The sequence below is a fragment of the Pristiophorus japonicus genome, chromosome 1, assembly GCF_044704955.1.
Source record: "Pristiophorus japonicus isolate sPriJap1 chromosome 1, sPriJap1.hap1, whole genome shotgun sequence".
Lineage (NCBI taxonomy): Eukaryota > Metazoa > Chordata > Chondrichthyes > Pristiophoridae > Pristiophorus > Pristiophorus japonicus.
In genome coordinates, this window is record NC_091977.1 from 169,493,225 (window position 1) to 169,507,827 (window position 14,603).

At 50.1% G+C, this 14,603-nt stretch overlaps 1 protein-coding gene across 1 annotated transcript in view; it reads left to right on the plus strand.

Annotated features, from left to right (window-relative positions):
* Window positions 1–933: 933 nt before the first annotated feature.
* The window catches only part of mctp1a (multiple C2 domains, transmembrane 1a), a 979,537-nt gene continuing 965,867 nt past the window's right edge, over window positions 934–14,603 (plus strand). The window contains exon 1 of the mRNA XM_070884895.1: window positions 934–1,369. Within this exon, the coding sequence (XP_070740996.1) occupies window positions 953–1,369 (417 nt within the window). The 5' untranslated portion in view covers window positions 934–952. The remainder of the gene's footprint in view (window positions 1,370–14,603) is intronic.

Here is a 14,603-nt window from a genome sequence, read left to right on the forward strand (position 1 = left end):
GAGGGGAGGTATGTCATTGGGCTGGGGACAGGAGTTTTGGAGGCTTTTGCTGGGAGCTCTATCCTCTCTGTGACTGCTTGCAGGGGAGTTCTGAAGTCAGAATGGTTCGAATTACACTTTGCAAAGTCACTCAAAACTTGGGCTGGGTGGTTCCAATTGCACACTCCAGAGAAACTTCTGGTTGTGCCTTATCCTCCAAGGGGACCAATCAGCAATCAGGTCATGCGCCCTTGCTTTAAATGAGGGGGTGAAACGTGCGGGGAAGTCGATGTGCAGTCGGAACAAATTGCAAGTTCTGGATTTAGCGCATGTGCACGTGCGCGCGGAAATCCCAAACTTGCGCTCTATTTCAAAGGCGATATGACGATGGCGTACTGAGCGTACGCCGTCATGCCGACCGCGAATTCAGGGCCATTAGTTTAAATTCAAATAAAATCTACTAGGTTTAGCAGTTGTTTTTTGAGTTCCGCCCCCTTTTTGATACGTGCTGTCTTGAGCAGTCAACGAGGCTCCAGGTTGGTGGTAGATTCCTCGGTTGCTCCTTGCGCTATAAAAGGAGGCGAGTTTGGCGTTTAGATCAATTGTATCCAGCCAGCACTGTTGGGTGGTTTGCTTTAGAATGACTTTCAAAATCTAAGCATTTTATCTTGCTCGTTATCATTTGTTTCTAATTCTTCTCATGCCCGGAAGCTTTGTCCCAAGTATAGCTGCTGCTGTAGCGGGCGCAGCTTTAGCCGGAGCGGATTGTAGTGAAGCAATTCTCATTGGGTTCTTGTTGTTGTAGACTTCCGCTGCAACGAGGGCTGTTGCATTTCGATACAGACTGCCACAGTTCCTGGGAAGCCAAGGCGATCTGTAACTTTTCACCATAGGCTGTTGCCGGTCAGCCCTAGCGAGGCGGCTGTGTGCAGCTCCCCAGTCCCTGACCAGGATCGGAGCAGACTGCAGCAGGATGGAGGAGGTCGCCGACACCGACACTTACTGCAAGCAGGAGTCCCACTCCATCCAGACTCGCCTGCGGAAACACTTCCAAAGGACCAGACCGTTTCTCGGCTCCAAATTCGCATCCGACCACAAAGGCGAAACTAAGAAAGACCCAGCGGGGAAAGTGACCGTGAAAAGCAGGAGGAGGCAGGTGCTGGACCGCGTCTTCTCCTCCTCCCAGCCCAACCTGTGCTGTTCGGGGCCCAATGACACCGCGGCATCCAGAGAGCCGCAACATTCCCGGGCCGGCCCCAAGATGGCCAGTCCCCTGGCCTCACAATCTAAGCAGCTCACCCCGTACAGGCAGAAAGCGGCGTTTGCCAGCGTTTGGTCCGCAGTCACACACCACAAGAGCGCGTCCCTGGGCGAGGCGGAATGCTTGAAGGTGGCCCAGGCTGGCGAGGGACAGGAGGCGAGCCGTCCGGCCGGAGCGGCGGGGGAGGCGGTGAGTGACCACAGACAGTGCTCCGAGTGACCGCTCCCGGCGGCACAGGTCGCAGCTTGTTATGTAGTGAGTCCAGGGGCCATTGCACCCGGGCCTTTCAGTGGCAGTATGTGAGTGGCTGAGGCGTGTTTGCTGTGGGGAGAAGCTTGCTGTCAGTGGGCAAGAAGCTGGACTGGGCGGCAGCTCTGTCACCGCAGCCCGCCTGAAACAGCTGGCAACTTCCTACAGACAGGCGTGCAATGCGAGTGGCACTGGGCTTCACCCACCCTGGGCTTCACCCACACTAGTTCACCCGCCCTGGGTTTCACCCACACTAGTTCACCCACCCTGGGCTTCACCCACACTAGTTCACCCACCCTGGGCTTCACCCACACTAGTTCACCCACACTGGGCTTCACCCACACTAGTTCACCCACCCTGGGCTTCACCCACATTAGTTCGCCCACCCTGGGCTTCACCCACCCTGGGCTTCACCCACACTAGTTCACCCACCATGGGCTTCACCCACACTAGTTCACCCACACTAGTTCACCCACCCTGGGCTTCACCCACATTAGTTCGCCCACCCTGGGCTTCACCCACACTAGTTCACCCACTCTGGGCTTCACCCACACTAGTTCACCCACCCTGGGCTTCACCCACACTAGTTCACCCACACTAGTTCACCCACCCTGGGCTTCACCCACATTAGTTCGCCCACCCTGGGCTTCACCCACCCTGGGCTTCACCCACACTAGTTCACCCACACTAGTTCACCCACCCTGGGCTTCACCCACATTAGTTCGCCCACCCTGGGCTTCACCCATACTAGTTCGCCCACACTGGGGTTCGCCCACACTAGTTCACCCACCCTGGGCTTCACCCACCCTGGGCTTCACCCACACTAGTTCGCCCACACTGGGGTTCGCCCACACTGGGCTTCACCCACCCTGGGCCACCCACCCTGGGCTTCACCCACACTAGTTCACCCACCCTGGGCTTCACCCACACTAGTTCACCCTCCCTGGGCCACCCACCCTGGGCTTCACCCACCCTGCTTCACCCAGAGAGGGCAGACTGGGAGAGGGGGATCAGACAGGGGGATCCTGCCTTCGGGACATCCCAAACTTTTTGTTAGTTGTCAAACGGGACAAAGCACCGGGAGAGGCGGGGTTACATGTCTAAGCGAATTGAAAAAACACGAGGATCATTTACACTGGGAATAATACGGAAGCCATTCCAGAGATCGCTGTCAGGCTACAGTTAGCAAACTGTTTCAGCTTTGCGAGATGTAGGATCGCTTGTGATTTCTCATGCAAACCGCACGGTGTGTGTACCAGCCCGGTGCTGCTCCGGCCCTGAGCTGAGAAGATGCCACTCTCGCACGTACTGCCTGCAGCATCTATGAAGCATGCGATATGCTGAGGGTGGCAGACTCAAGCAGCAGGACCACAGCTACAGGGAGGTTCCGGGGTGCTGCATGTTCGGAGACAGGTCATTACCTGTCACTGGAAACGTCGCAGGGCAACTCGTGAATGGAATGAAAGCGAGCGTGCTTCCGCTTTGTGTGTTTCTTCTGTTTGACCTAAGAACATAGAAATTGGTAAATGAGGAAAATGATTAATTTCCATCTAGTTCGCCTTTTGGTAGTCGACTGATACAACAATAATGCAGTTGTTGACCAATCATGGCAATCAATCTCTCAATTCATTTACCCAGACCCAGACATAAAGAGGAACACCGCAGTGGTGCAAAGCTTTGGGAACAATCGGTCCAAAGTCACCTGTTGCTCCCAAGCACGCTACACTTACCACATGTCTGGGCCAAAATTGCTCCCCGTCTTCAATTCCATTTCCACCTCTAAGAGGCAGTTGTGGAGCGGAGAGGCCTTACTGACCAGGGGGCAGGCGAATGGGCTTTACTGACCGGGGGCAGGCGGATGGGCCTTACTGACCGGGGGGGCAGGCGGATGGGCCTTACTGACCGGGGAGCAGGCGGATGGGCCTTACTGACCGGGGGGCAGGCGGATGGGCCGTACTGACCGGGGAGCAAGCGGATGGGCCTTACTGACCAGGGGGCAGGCTGATGGGCCAACATGCCCTATATTGCCCCCGAGCTGGGAGTGGTGCGAACGAGTTTTAACTCCTGGGTGGTGTGTTTCTTTTTAAAATAAATTCCCCGCCCAGAAGCCAACCTGTTGACCGGCCTGGTTGCCTGTTCAGCAGGGATGTTCTACAGAAAAGGCTGCAGCCCAGGATCAGGCAAGTTTTATGGTTTTTGGGAGTAGAGATCACGGGGAGCAGGTGGGCAGAGTGTGGTTGAGGGTGTTAAGGGTAATCACGGGGGGTTGAAGATTGCAAGGGATTTGGGGAGGATCGCGGAGTCTCGGGACAGATCAGAGAGGGATCGAGGGTTTAAGGAGTTGGGGGCAGAACAAGAGATCAGGGGTTGATGATGGAGGGTCTGGTAATCATGGGGTTGGTGGTTGGTGATGGGGGCGTGTCAGAGGGAGATTATGGAGGTGGGGGAGGGAATGTTTACAAATAAGCTTGTTAGGCCTGAAGGAAACAATCCTGCTCCTTGTAAAGCCACCTAACTGATGGATCCAGCCCCTTTACCTGCCAGGTTTGTTCAAAAAAATGGACAACGTGGGTTTAAAAAGTAGGTACACTGTAAATATAGAAAGTGGGTCTCCTTAAATGATTTGAATGACTGACCCACTTTCTGAGAGTGAGTTGATTGCCCGGCCCTCAACCCACCACTGTTAAAACCAGACATGGGTGGGTTTGAGGTGGGAAGGGTTCCTGTTTCAGAATTTTAACATTTTAACCTCCCAACTGACCCAAACCCACTTTTGGGGGGTTAAAATTATCCTCAATGTTTCAGCAGATTCGTTGTACATTTACCTCTCTTCAAGTGGCGGGCTGTATCCACTGGTCCTAATGTTCTGGTCAAGGTGAAACAGCTTGTCATGGTCTACATTATCTCATCCCTTTTAAGCTTGTAAAAACAGCAATCACTTCTCAGCCTTCTCTTTTCCAAGAGAACATGTCCAATTAATGTAATTACTCATCATAATCCAATCCCTCCACGCCCTCTTCTGTTTATACTCAATAGCTGCAATATTCTTTTTGTACTGCGGTGACCAGAACTCTATACAGTATTCTCAATGTGGTCGTACCAATGATTTATAAAGTGGCAGGATCACCTCACCATTTTGGCTCAATATTGACCTTGTAATACAACCCAACATTTGATTTACTTTACTGATTGTCACCGACGTTGTTACAATAGCTTCAATTTATTGTCAACCAGGACACCCGATCTCTTTCATTTTCCATACACATTATTTTCTTTCCTAATTCTTATGTTCTTATGCTTCTACTATCAGTAAACTATTGGCTCAGTGTTATTACACATTCTTAGTGACTTCTCACGGACATATGGCGCACCAGATTCCATGGCACTATTTGCTTTGCTGACGACATCCTGCGAGTACATAGAAATGGTGATATCACTTTCATTTTATTTTTATTTGCTATAAATAACCTTCAATAACCAATTATAAGTAAGAGCAGCCTAAAGCATTTTGTCCTTCAATAATCATTTCCTCTTTTTTAAAAAAGGACCTGATTTTACTCATCATGCAATTAAAGCTCATGATTTACAAGTGACTTAAAAGCCACATCGAAAATTTCAGTGCTCCAGGATGAAAAGGCTGCATTTATGCTCTGTTGCTGGTTTGAGAGATTTGCAGCACTGCATCTATACTGCAGGTTGTAAAACTGCACAAATACCGCTAAGCAAGCTCAGCACACGAGCTTGAGGCTAACGGCACTCACCGTTATATAAATGCAAATCGGACAGCAATTTCAGGTGAACGCAGATACACAATTAAATGTAAAAATCTGGAAGTTGTTGTCCAAGATGCGCTGCTCCTCCGTGAGCTGTATGAAAATTGCATCTCGTCGTTGGGTTCTCATTCAAATGCATTCAATGGCGTGAAGTTCCTCTACGCACGTCATAGATACGGATTAAACTTGCCACAAAAAGTTAGGGCTTGTCCATTTCAGTCTAAGTACCATTTTTAATGACATGATAAGTCTTAATTACTGATGAACAACCTTTTAAGCACTGAAAATAAACTTTTACAAATGTGGCATCTCATTCCTTCAGCTTTTAATTGTTGGAGATTTAAAAACAAAATTAAATTAATTTTTCAAAGTTTTTCTTTGTGTCTCTTTTTTCTCTCTCTGTTAATCGATTCATTCTTTCCCTCTCTTTATTTTGCTTTCTGTACCTGATTTGACATTTAATTCATTATTATAACTTGCACTTCCTGGTTCACACTGCAGTTTTCATTAATAATTCTTAAATCTGATTGGTTAAGGAGATAGACTGTTGCTTGTCCTGTTCACACAGATCCTAGATCCCCTGTAGAGGGTGCTGCACTGTTTCAATCTTTGATTTGCAGTAACTTGGTGTACAAAAGCTCAGGGAAATTAAACAGGCAAGAGCAAGTCTAACGAATGGCAAACGCCTCTGAGTTTGCCCAACCAAACTAGCCTGTTACCATGGCAATGGGTCCTTCTTGCAAGCACAGTATCTTTAGTTTTCTGATGTAGAAATTTAAACTCTTGATTCAAGCATTAGTAGAAATTGAATTAATTGCTATTTCATAGTTATATTCTATTAATAATAAACTAATAAAAACACAATTGGTTGAAGTGTTTAGATTAGGGGAATCTGTGACAATTCTATGAGAAATGGCCTTACTTGCCTCACCTGATGAGCTGCCACTATTGCACTGGAATTATACTCCTTGAGACAGCTTCCCTGCGAGGATCTCACACCATTGCACTTAGAAATGAGATCCTGTCTGACTGCTGAACTGTGTTGTCACTTTTGTCCTGGTGTGAGTTGGTAACAACTTCACAGCAATGCAAAAGTGACAATATATAGTTTTTGGACAGTTGCTGGCTGAATTTCATTATCATCTCAGAGTAAATCAGTAGATGCTATTATTCACTGTACCATCAAAAATTACATATTTATATGCAGATATCTGACTATTCAGAAACAAAGCACCCGTTTTATTTATGGCTCAGGCTGGATGTTGTTGGGGCAATGTATATATTTGCATTTTCTATTGACAGATAAGTTAGCCAACAAAATATATGATACAGCCATTTTCAAATTTACTGCAACAGCCAGAAAATTGTTGGTACATGTTCAGAGATACACCTAGATTCCTCAAATATTCCTCTGTTTGTAGTATTTCTAAAAATAGGTCAAATTTGGAAATTTTTTTTATAGTGCCTTAGGCTGTGTACATGCAACCTCCTTGGGAGAGATGGTTTGCCAATTAACATATGTTAAACGCTTAATTAGAGTGATATTTACAGACATTTGAGTTTAACGTTGGGTGCATAGATTTCCCGGGCTTCCTGAAACTCGCTAGTGAAACCAAGGTAATTACGGAGGCTGAATCCATTTCAGAGAAAGATGGCAATAAATACTCAGTACTCACAGCTATTTTCTCACCTGCTAGTGGGAAAGGGTTTGTTCAACATACTTTTGCTCAGAGTTGAATTTCTACACTTTGGAGGTTTGTTCTATCACATCAGGATTGATGCTGCTTATGCTGCCTGAGCTTTGAACCTCAGATGAGGAGTAACATGACCAGTAGCAACAGCAGCACCAGCACCCGCAACTTGCTGTTCACAAATCTGTAGCTGCATACCACAGAGTGGACCACCAGAGAGGGGACCAGCACGGAAGTGCAGCTCACAGGAGGCACTACACATGAAATGGTGTACAGGCAGAGGCTGAGCTTCCTTCACATGTCTGAACAGCAGTGTTTCAGGAGGCTCAGGTTGTCGCGTCAGGTGGTGGCAGATATCTGTAGCCTCCTAAATGAAGACCTGCTCCCTGCTGGACCTAGTGGCCACGCACTACTAGTAGCTGTCTGTCACCGTCGGCCTCAACTTTTTTGTCTCCGGATCCTTCCAGGGCTCTGCTGTAGACATAGAAACATAGAAACATAGAAATTTACAGCGCAGAAGGAAGCCATTTCAGACCATCGTGTCCGCGCCGGCTGACAAAGAGCCGCATGGCCCTCGGTCAGCAGTCCTAAAGGTTGCATATAAACCTATGAACAATGACGGAAAGGCAAAGAGCACCCAGCCCAACCAGTCCGCCTCACACAACTGCGACACTCCTTATACTGAAGCATTCTACACTCTACCCCAACCGGAGCCATGTGATCTCCTGGGAGAGGCAAAAACCAGATAAAAACCCAGGCCAATTTAGGGAGAAAAAATCTGGGAAAATTCCTCTCCAACCCATCCAGGCGATCGAAACTAGTTCAGGAGATCACCCTGGCCATATTCTATTCCCTGCAGTACTTACCATTATATCTGTACCGTCCAACAAAAGGTCATCCAGTCTAATCCCAATTACCAGCTCTAGGTCTGTAACCCTGCAGGTTATTGCACTTCAAGTGCCCATCCAACCATCTCTTAAAAGTGGTGAGGGTTTTTGCATCGACCACTCTTCCAGGCAGCGAGTTCCAGATCCCCACAGCCCTCTGCGTAAAGAAGCCCCCCTCAAATCCCCTCTAAACCTTCCACCAACCACCTTAAAACTATGCCCCCTCCACCAATGGAAATAGACCCTTACTATCCACTATGTCCAGGCCCCTCTCATATCCAGGATCTCTCAGTTGGCGGCCCATAAATGCATAAGACAGTTGACCGATGGCTTGTTTGGCAGGGCTGGCAATTATGTGAACTTTGCCTGCAATAATGCCAGTCAGAATGAGCGGGCGCTCAGGTTTGCGTATCTGGCTGGCTCCCACAAGTGCAGGGCCTTGTCAACTGCACACATGTGGCAATCCGGTCACCCCCAGAACAACCAGGACTATTTGTGTACCTTAAGGGCTTCCACTCCATCAATGTGTAGCTGGTGTGCATCCAGAAAAAGATCTTATTACAAGTGTGTGCAAAATCTCTAGGCAGCTGCCATGATGTTTTTGCGCTGTGGCAGTCCAAGCTCCATTATACATAAGAACATAAGAATTAGGAACAGGAGTAGGCCATCTAGCCCCTCGAGCCTGCTCTGCCATTCAACAAGATCATGGCTGATCTGGCCGTGGACTCAGCTCCACTTACCCGCCCGCTCCCCGTAACCCTTAATTCCCTTATTGGTTAAAAATCTATCTATCTGGTGATTTGAATACATTCAATGAGCTTGCCTCAACTGCTTCCTTGGGCAGAGAATTCCACAGATTCACAACCCTCTGGGAGAAGAAATTCCTTCTCAACTCGGTTTTAAATTGGCTCCCCCGTATTTTGAGGCTGTGCCCCTTAGTTCTAGACTCCCCGACCAGTGGAAACAACCTCTCTGCCTCTATCTTGTCTATCCCTTTCATTATTTTAAATGTTTCTATAAGATCACCCCTTATCCTTCTGAACTCCAACGAGTAAAGACCCAGTCTACTCAATCTATCATCATAAGGTAACCACCTCATCTCCGGAATCAGCCTAGTGAATTGTTTCTGTACCCCTCCAAAGCTAGTATATCCTTCCTTAAGAAGGGTGACCAAAATTGCACGCAGTACTCCAGGTGCGGCCTCACCAATACCCTATATAGTTGCAGCAGGACCTCCCTGCTTTTGTACTCTATCCCTCTCGTAATGAAGGCCAACATTCCATTCGCCTTCCTGATTACCTGCTGCACCTGCAAACTAACTCTTTGGGATTCATGCACAAGGACCCTGTGCGGAGGGGAGCGGGTAGGTCCGAAGGCCTCCTCGTAGGACTGTTCCTGGGCACGGCCAAGGGTGCCATCAGCCGGTCCAGGCAGCGGGCGGTCGAGGGGGTCATTCAACCTGACTGCCTGCCTCTCTTCCGCTCTTACATCCGGTCCAGGGTGTCCTTGGAGATGGAGCACGCGGTGTCCACCGGTACGCTCGCGGCCTTCCGCGAGAGGTGGGCACCGGAGGGACTGGAGTGCATCATCACGCCCGTCAACCAAATTTTAATTTGATTTTACGTTTTAAAGTTTAATTTGTTTTCATTGCCGGTGCTTTTAGTGTCCCCCTCCCCTTTTATAGGGGGCACTGGAAAAATTTGATTTTAGCGCCCCAAAAAAAAACCAAAAAAAAAAAGAAAGAAAAAAAAAGGGGCCTTGAAAATGTCTGCTGTGTCACCCAGGCGGGTGGCATGGTTTTAATGTTTATGTTTATTTTCAGGTAAACTCAAAAGAGTTTCATGCACAAGGAGTGTGGGGGGCGTCAGGACCGTTCTCCGGGAGCTGCCTGTCTTTTACAAGGAACTCATCAGGGTCTGGAACAAAGTCTCCACCAAGCGCAGCTCTCCACCGGCTGGAGTGGCGGCCGTCCTGCAGGAGCCGCTGCTCGGGAACCCGTACCTCCACGACCAAGGTTTTAGGTGGCGGTCGGACGAGAGGGCTGTGGCTGGTGAGGTGACCAGGGTCAGGGACCTGCTCGATGGCGGAGGAGTGAGCTGGATGGCGCCAGACACGCTGGCGCGGCGCCTAAATTCTGCCAACGTCCGCCACGCGGCCCATGCCATTGAGTCGCTAAAAAGAGCTCTGGGCCCCGACTCCGTTAGGTGCATCGAGGAGGCTCAAGCACGTGGGGAGATCCCGTCTGAACTGACCCCCGTCCGGACGGAATTCCTCATCGGCGCCAAACCCCGGAACCTCCCTCGGGGGCCGGCGCCTCACAACTTGAGCCGCCTTCGGGGAAATCCCCTCCGTGCCTTTCAGTTCCGCGCGGAGGGGTTTCCTGTACTGGCTGCTCTTGCACACTCTCAACTTTGCCATCTTCGCCTGCCGTCCGGACATGCCATGGCGTACCATCTTGCCGTCTGGAGGAGGCGGGGGTCCCCGATGGAGGGCACTCTACGCAGGGGTCCTCCCACTATTTGTCGGGGACTTGGCCTGGAGGGTGGTGCACGGAGCAGTGCCGTGCAATAAATTTTTAAGCCGGTTCACGGGCTCCCAGGCCGCCTGCAATTTCTGCGGTCTGGAAGAGTCCGTGTTCCATGTTTTTATTGAGTACACGAGGTTGCAGCCCCTGTTCTGTTATTTAAAGGGGCTGCTCCTGAAATTCTGGCTGCACTTCAGTCCCACACTCCTGATCTTCGGGCACCCTGTGCGGAGGGGAGCGTGTAGGTCCGAGGGCCTCCTCGTAGGACTGCTCCTGGGCACGGCCAAGGGGGCCATCAGCCGGTCCAGGCAGCGGGCGGTCGAGGGGGTCGTTCAGCCAGACTGCCTGCCTCTCTTCCGCGCATACATCCGGTCCAGGGTGTCCTTGGAGATGGAGCACGAGGTGTCCACCGGTACGCTCACGGCCTTCCGCGAGAGGTGGGCACCGGAGGGACTAGAGTGCATCATCTCGCCCGGCAACCAAATTTTAATTTGATTTTATGTTTTTAAGTTAATTTGTTTTAATTGCCGGTGCTTTTAGTGTCCCCCTCCCCTTTTATAGGGGGTACTTGGAAAAATTTGATTCTGTGTCCAAAAAAAGCCCCCAAAAAATAAAAAAAGGGCCTTGTAAATGTTGGTGTTTCCCCCAGATCGGGGGGCACGGTTTAATGTTTTTTGTTGACTCCTAAAAGAGTTTCATGCTCAAGGAGTGTGGGGGGGCGTCAAGACCGCCCTCCGGGAGCTGCCTGTCTTTTACAAGGAACTCATCAGGGTCTGGAACAAAGTCTCCACCAAGCGCAGCTCTCCACCGGCTGGAGTGGCGGCCGTCCTGCAGGAGCCGCTGCTCGGGAATCCGTACCTCCACGACCAAGGTTTTAGGTGGCGGTCGGACGAGAGGGCTGTGGCTGGTGAGATGACCAGGGTCAGGGACCTGCTCGATGGCGGAGGAGCGGGCTGGATGGCGCCAGACACGCTGGTGCGGCGCCTAAATTCTGCCAACGTCTGCCACGCAGCCGATGCCATCGAGTTGCTAAAAAGAGCTCTGGGCCCCGACTCTGTTAGGTGCATCGAGGAGGCTCAAGCACGTGGGGAGATCCCGTCCGAACTGACCCCCGTCCGGACGGAATTCCTCATCGGCGCCAAACTCCGGAACCTCCCTCGGGGGCCGGCGCCTCACAACTTGAGCCGCCTCGGGAAAATCCCCTCCGTGCCTTTCAGTTCCGCGCGGAGGGGTTTCCTGTACGGGCTGCTCCTGCACACTCTCAACTTTGCCATCCTCGCCTGCCATCCGGACACGCCATGGCGTACCATCTTGCCGTCCGGAGGAGGCGGGGGTCCCCGATGGAGGGCACTCTACGCGGGAGTCCTCCCAGTATTTATCGGGGACTTGGCCTGGAGGGTGGTGCATGGAGCAGTGCCGTGCAATAAATTTTTAAGCCGGTTCACGGACTCCCAGGCCGCCTGCAATTTCTGCGGTCTGGAAGAGTCCGTGTTCCATGTTTTTATGGAATGCACGAGGTTGCAGCCCCTGTTTTATTATTTAAAGGGGCTGCTCCTGAAATTCTGGCTGCACTTCAGTCCCGCACTCCTGATCTTTGGGCACCCTGTGCGGAGGGGAGCGGGTAGGTCCGAGGGCCTCCTCGTAGGACTGCTCCTGGGCACGGCCAAGGGTGCCATCAGCCGGTCCAGGCAGCGGGCGGTCGAGGGGGTCGTTCAACCTGACTGCCTGCCTCTCTTCCGCGCGTACATCCGGTCCAGGGTGTCCTTGGAGATGGAGCACGCGGTGTCCACCGGTACGCTCGAGGCCTTCCGCGAGAGGTGGGCACCGGAGGGACTGGAGTGCATCGTCACGCCCGGCAACCAAATTTTAATTTGATTTTATGTTTTTAAGTTAATTTGTTTTAATTGCCGGTGCTTTTAGTGTCCCCCTCCCCTTTTATAGGGGGCACTTGGAAAAAAAAATTCGATTCTGTGCCAAAAAAAAAAGGCATTGTAAATGTTGGTGTTTCCCCCAGATCAGGGGGCACGGTTTAATGTTTTTTTGTTAACTCCTAAAAGAGTTTCATGTACAAGGACCCCCAGGTCTCTCTGCACCGCAGCATGTTGTAATTTCTCCCCATTCAAATAATATTCCCTTTTACTGTTTTTTTTCCCAAGGTGGATGACCTCACATTTTCCAAAGAATCTCACATGATCAACATCCCATCCTCCACCTTAAACATTCACTCTCTTGACCACCGGCACAACATGTCTGCAGTGTGTACCATCTACAAGATGCACTGCAGCAACTCGCCACGGCTTCTTCAGCTCCTCTTTAATTATCCCTGCTCCTAAGTTTCACTTGCATGCAGTTTTGCACACCCAGCACTAATTTTCTTCCTGCATTCATCCAAATTTGAGATAGCCTTAGAAAATTATGTGCAAACAACACACTTCCATTTAAGTCTGTCTTAAAGCAACCACTAGCCAGTCCAGGCTCAGCTGTGTCAATATTGTTAAATATAGGCTTTTGAGTTTATTTGCTGAAATCCAAACTGGATCCATTTTGCGTGCATATGCCCCGCAAAAAATTGCAACACATTGGGGGGAACTTTTACTTCATGACATGCTGGGAGCGGGGATGGCAGGTCTACAGTAGCTTGCGGGAAATCTGGAAGTCTGGGTTTTCCCACCTGTTGTGGAGAGTGCGTCTTTCGTCATTGACCGGTTCCTTGCACAGAAGTCGACCAGATTGATAGGCTTGGCTTCCAGTTGTGCGGGAAATGCTTTGGAGGAGGTCACAGGACCAGTTAGGTCTAATCCCCAAACCTGGGTGGGGTTGGGAGGTGGGGGGGGGATCCGACCCTAAGGGGAGTTGGATCTCCTACCTGGAGGGATGGGTTCGATCCTTGATCCTGGGGGGCATTGTGTGGGGGGGGGGGTGGCGGTTGGGTATTCTGATGGTAGGGAGCTTGGGGGCTGGAAGGAAGCACTCCCAGCCCACAAGTCGTGCTCCCAGAGGCTGTCCTCGCCTCGCTGCTGCTGCCGAGTTTCCTGAGGCCTGGGAAACCTGGCCAGCAAAGCAGGTTAAATCCGAAAATTCCAGCCTTATTCACATATTTAAAATGCCAACCCGGCTCCCAGCTGTCTGAACCTTCCTTGTCCCACCTCAGTACAACCCGGAAGTCGGCGGGTTGGAGCTGGCTTCCCGACACACTTGAAATTTTTGCCCATTTAACCTTCCCCCACACCACCCCACCCCCTCACCTGCACCCATTCCCACCCTCTCACCCATGTTAGAATTGCCCCTGTTGATTCATGTCATCCATCCCACCATTGCATCATGCACTGGGATACAATTTTACATATCACAGCAGTTGATGTGGTTATCTCTGATTGGAGCCACAGCAACAAAGATACATGGTTTTATGGGAATATTTTCAATAACTAAAATAAAATTAACATTAGCTTGTCTGCCAGTTTAGAATTTGCTATGGACTTAATGGCCTCTGGTCATCTTGGCAATTCGGAAGAATATGTGTGTGGCGATAGTAGGTATATGTCCAGTACTCTAATGGATTTGTTGGGAGCTGCAGAGTGCAAGTTCAATAGCTGATTAGGAAAGCTTGTATATAAATTTCAGATATTAATATTGATTTTAATTTTTGTCAATGGTATAATTCTGGAGCTACCAATACCCAGTAACAAATCCCTATCCTGGGCCTCAGAAAGCAAAGACTGTTGAGCCGTTATAGGTTAACTGGGTTAATTGACAGTGATAGTTATGAATAACCAGCAATGCAGACAATTAATACAATTACGTAAATATTCATAATATGTTGGCAGTGTAAGCAAAATATATAAGAACACTAGCTGATCCCCTGTGCTGAGAAGTATAGATGCTTAACTAGCTAGCCATGCCCCTTTAAGACCAATGTTGAGGTATTTCCTGTGGGGAAATGTCTAAGTAGGGCCGAAGGCAACAGAGTTGAACTGCCTCGGGAGAGGCAGGATGTCTATTAACATATGGTAATCGCTCAATTGGAGCGATATTTTGGACGGGTTGGATTTTCATGAGGTTTGCAACCGGGTTTTCATCACGATTTCACCCTCCGCGGCGAAAACCCGGTCACAAAGCCAGGACGGGATCCTTGGGTTCCTGTTTGCGGCGGCACTTTCAAGTACCGCCAGGGAGAGGTGCGTCGATGTGCACCGACTTTCGGCATTCTCCCGACCCGTACGCTGTTCCCAGAATAGTGAC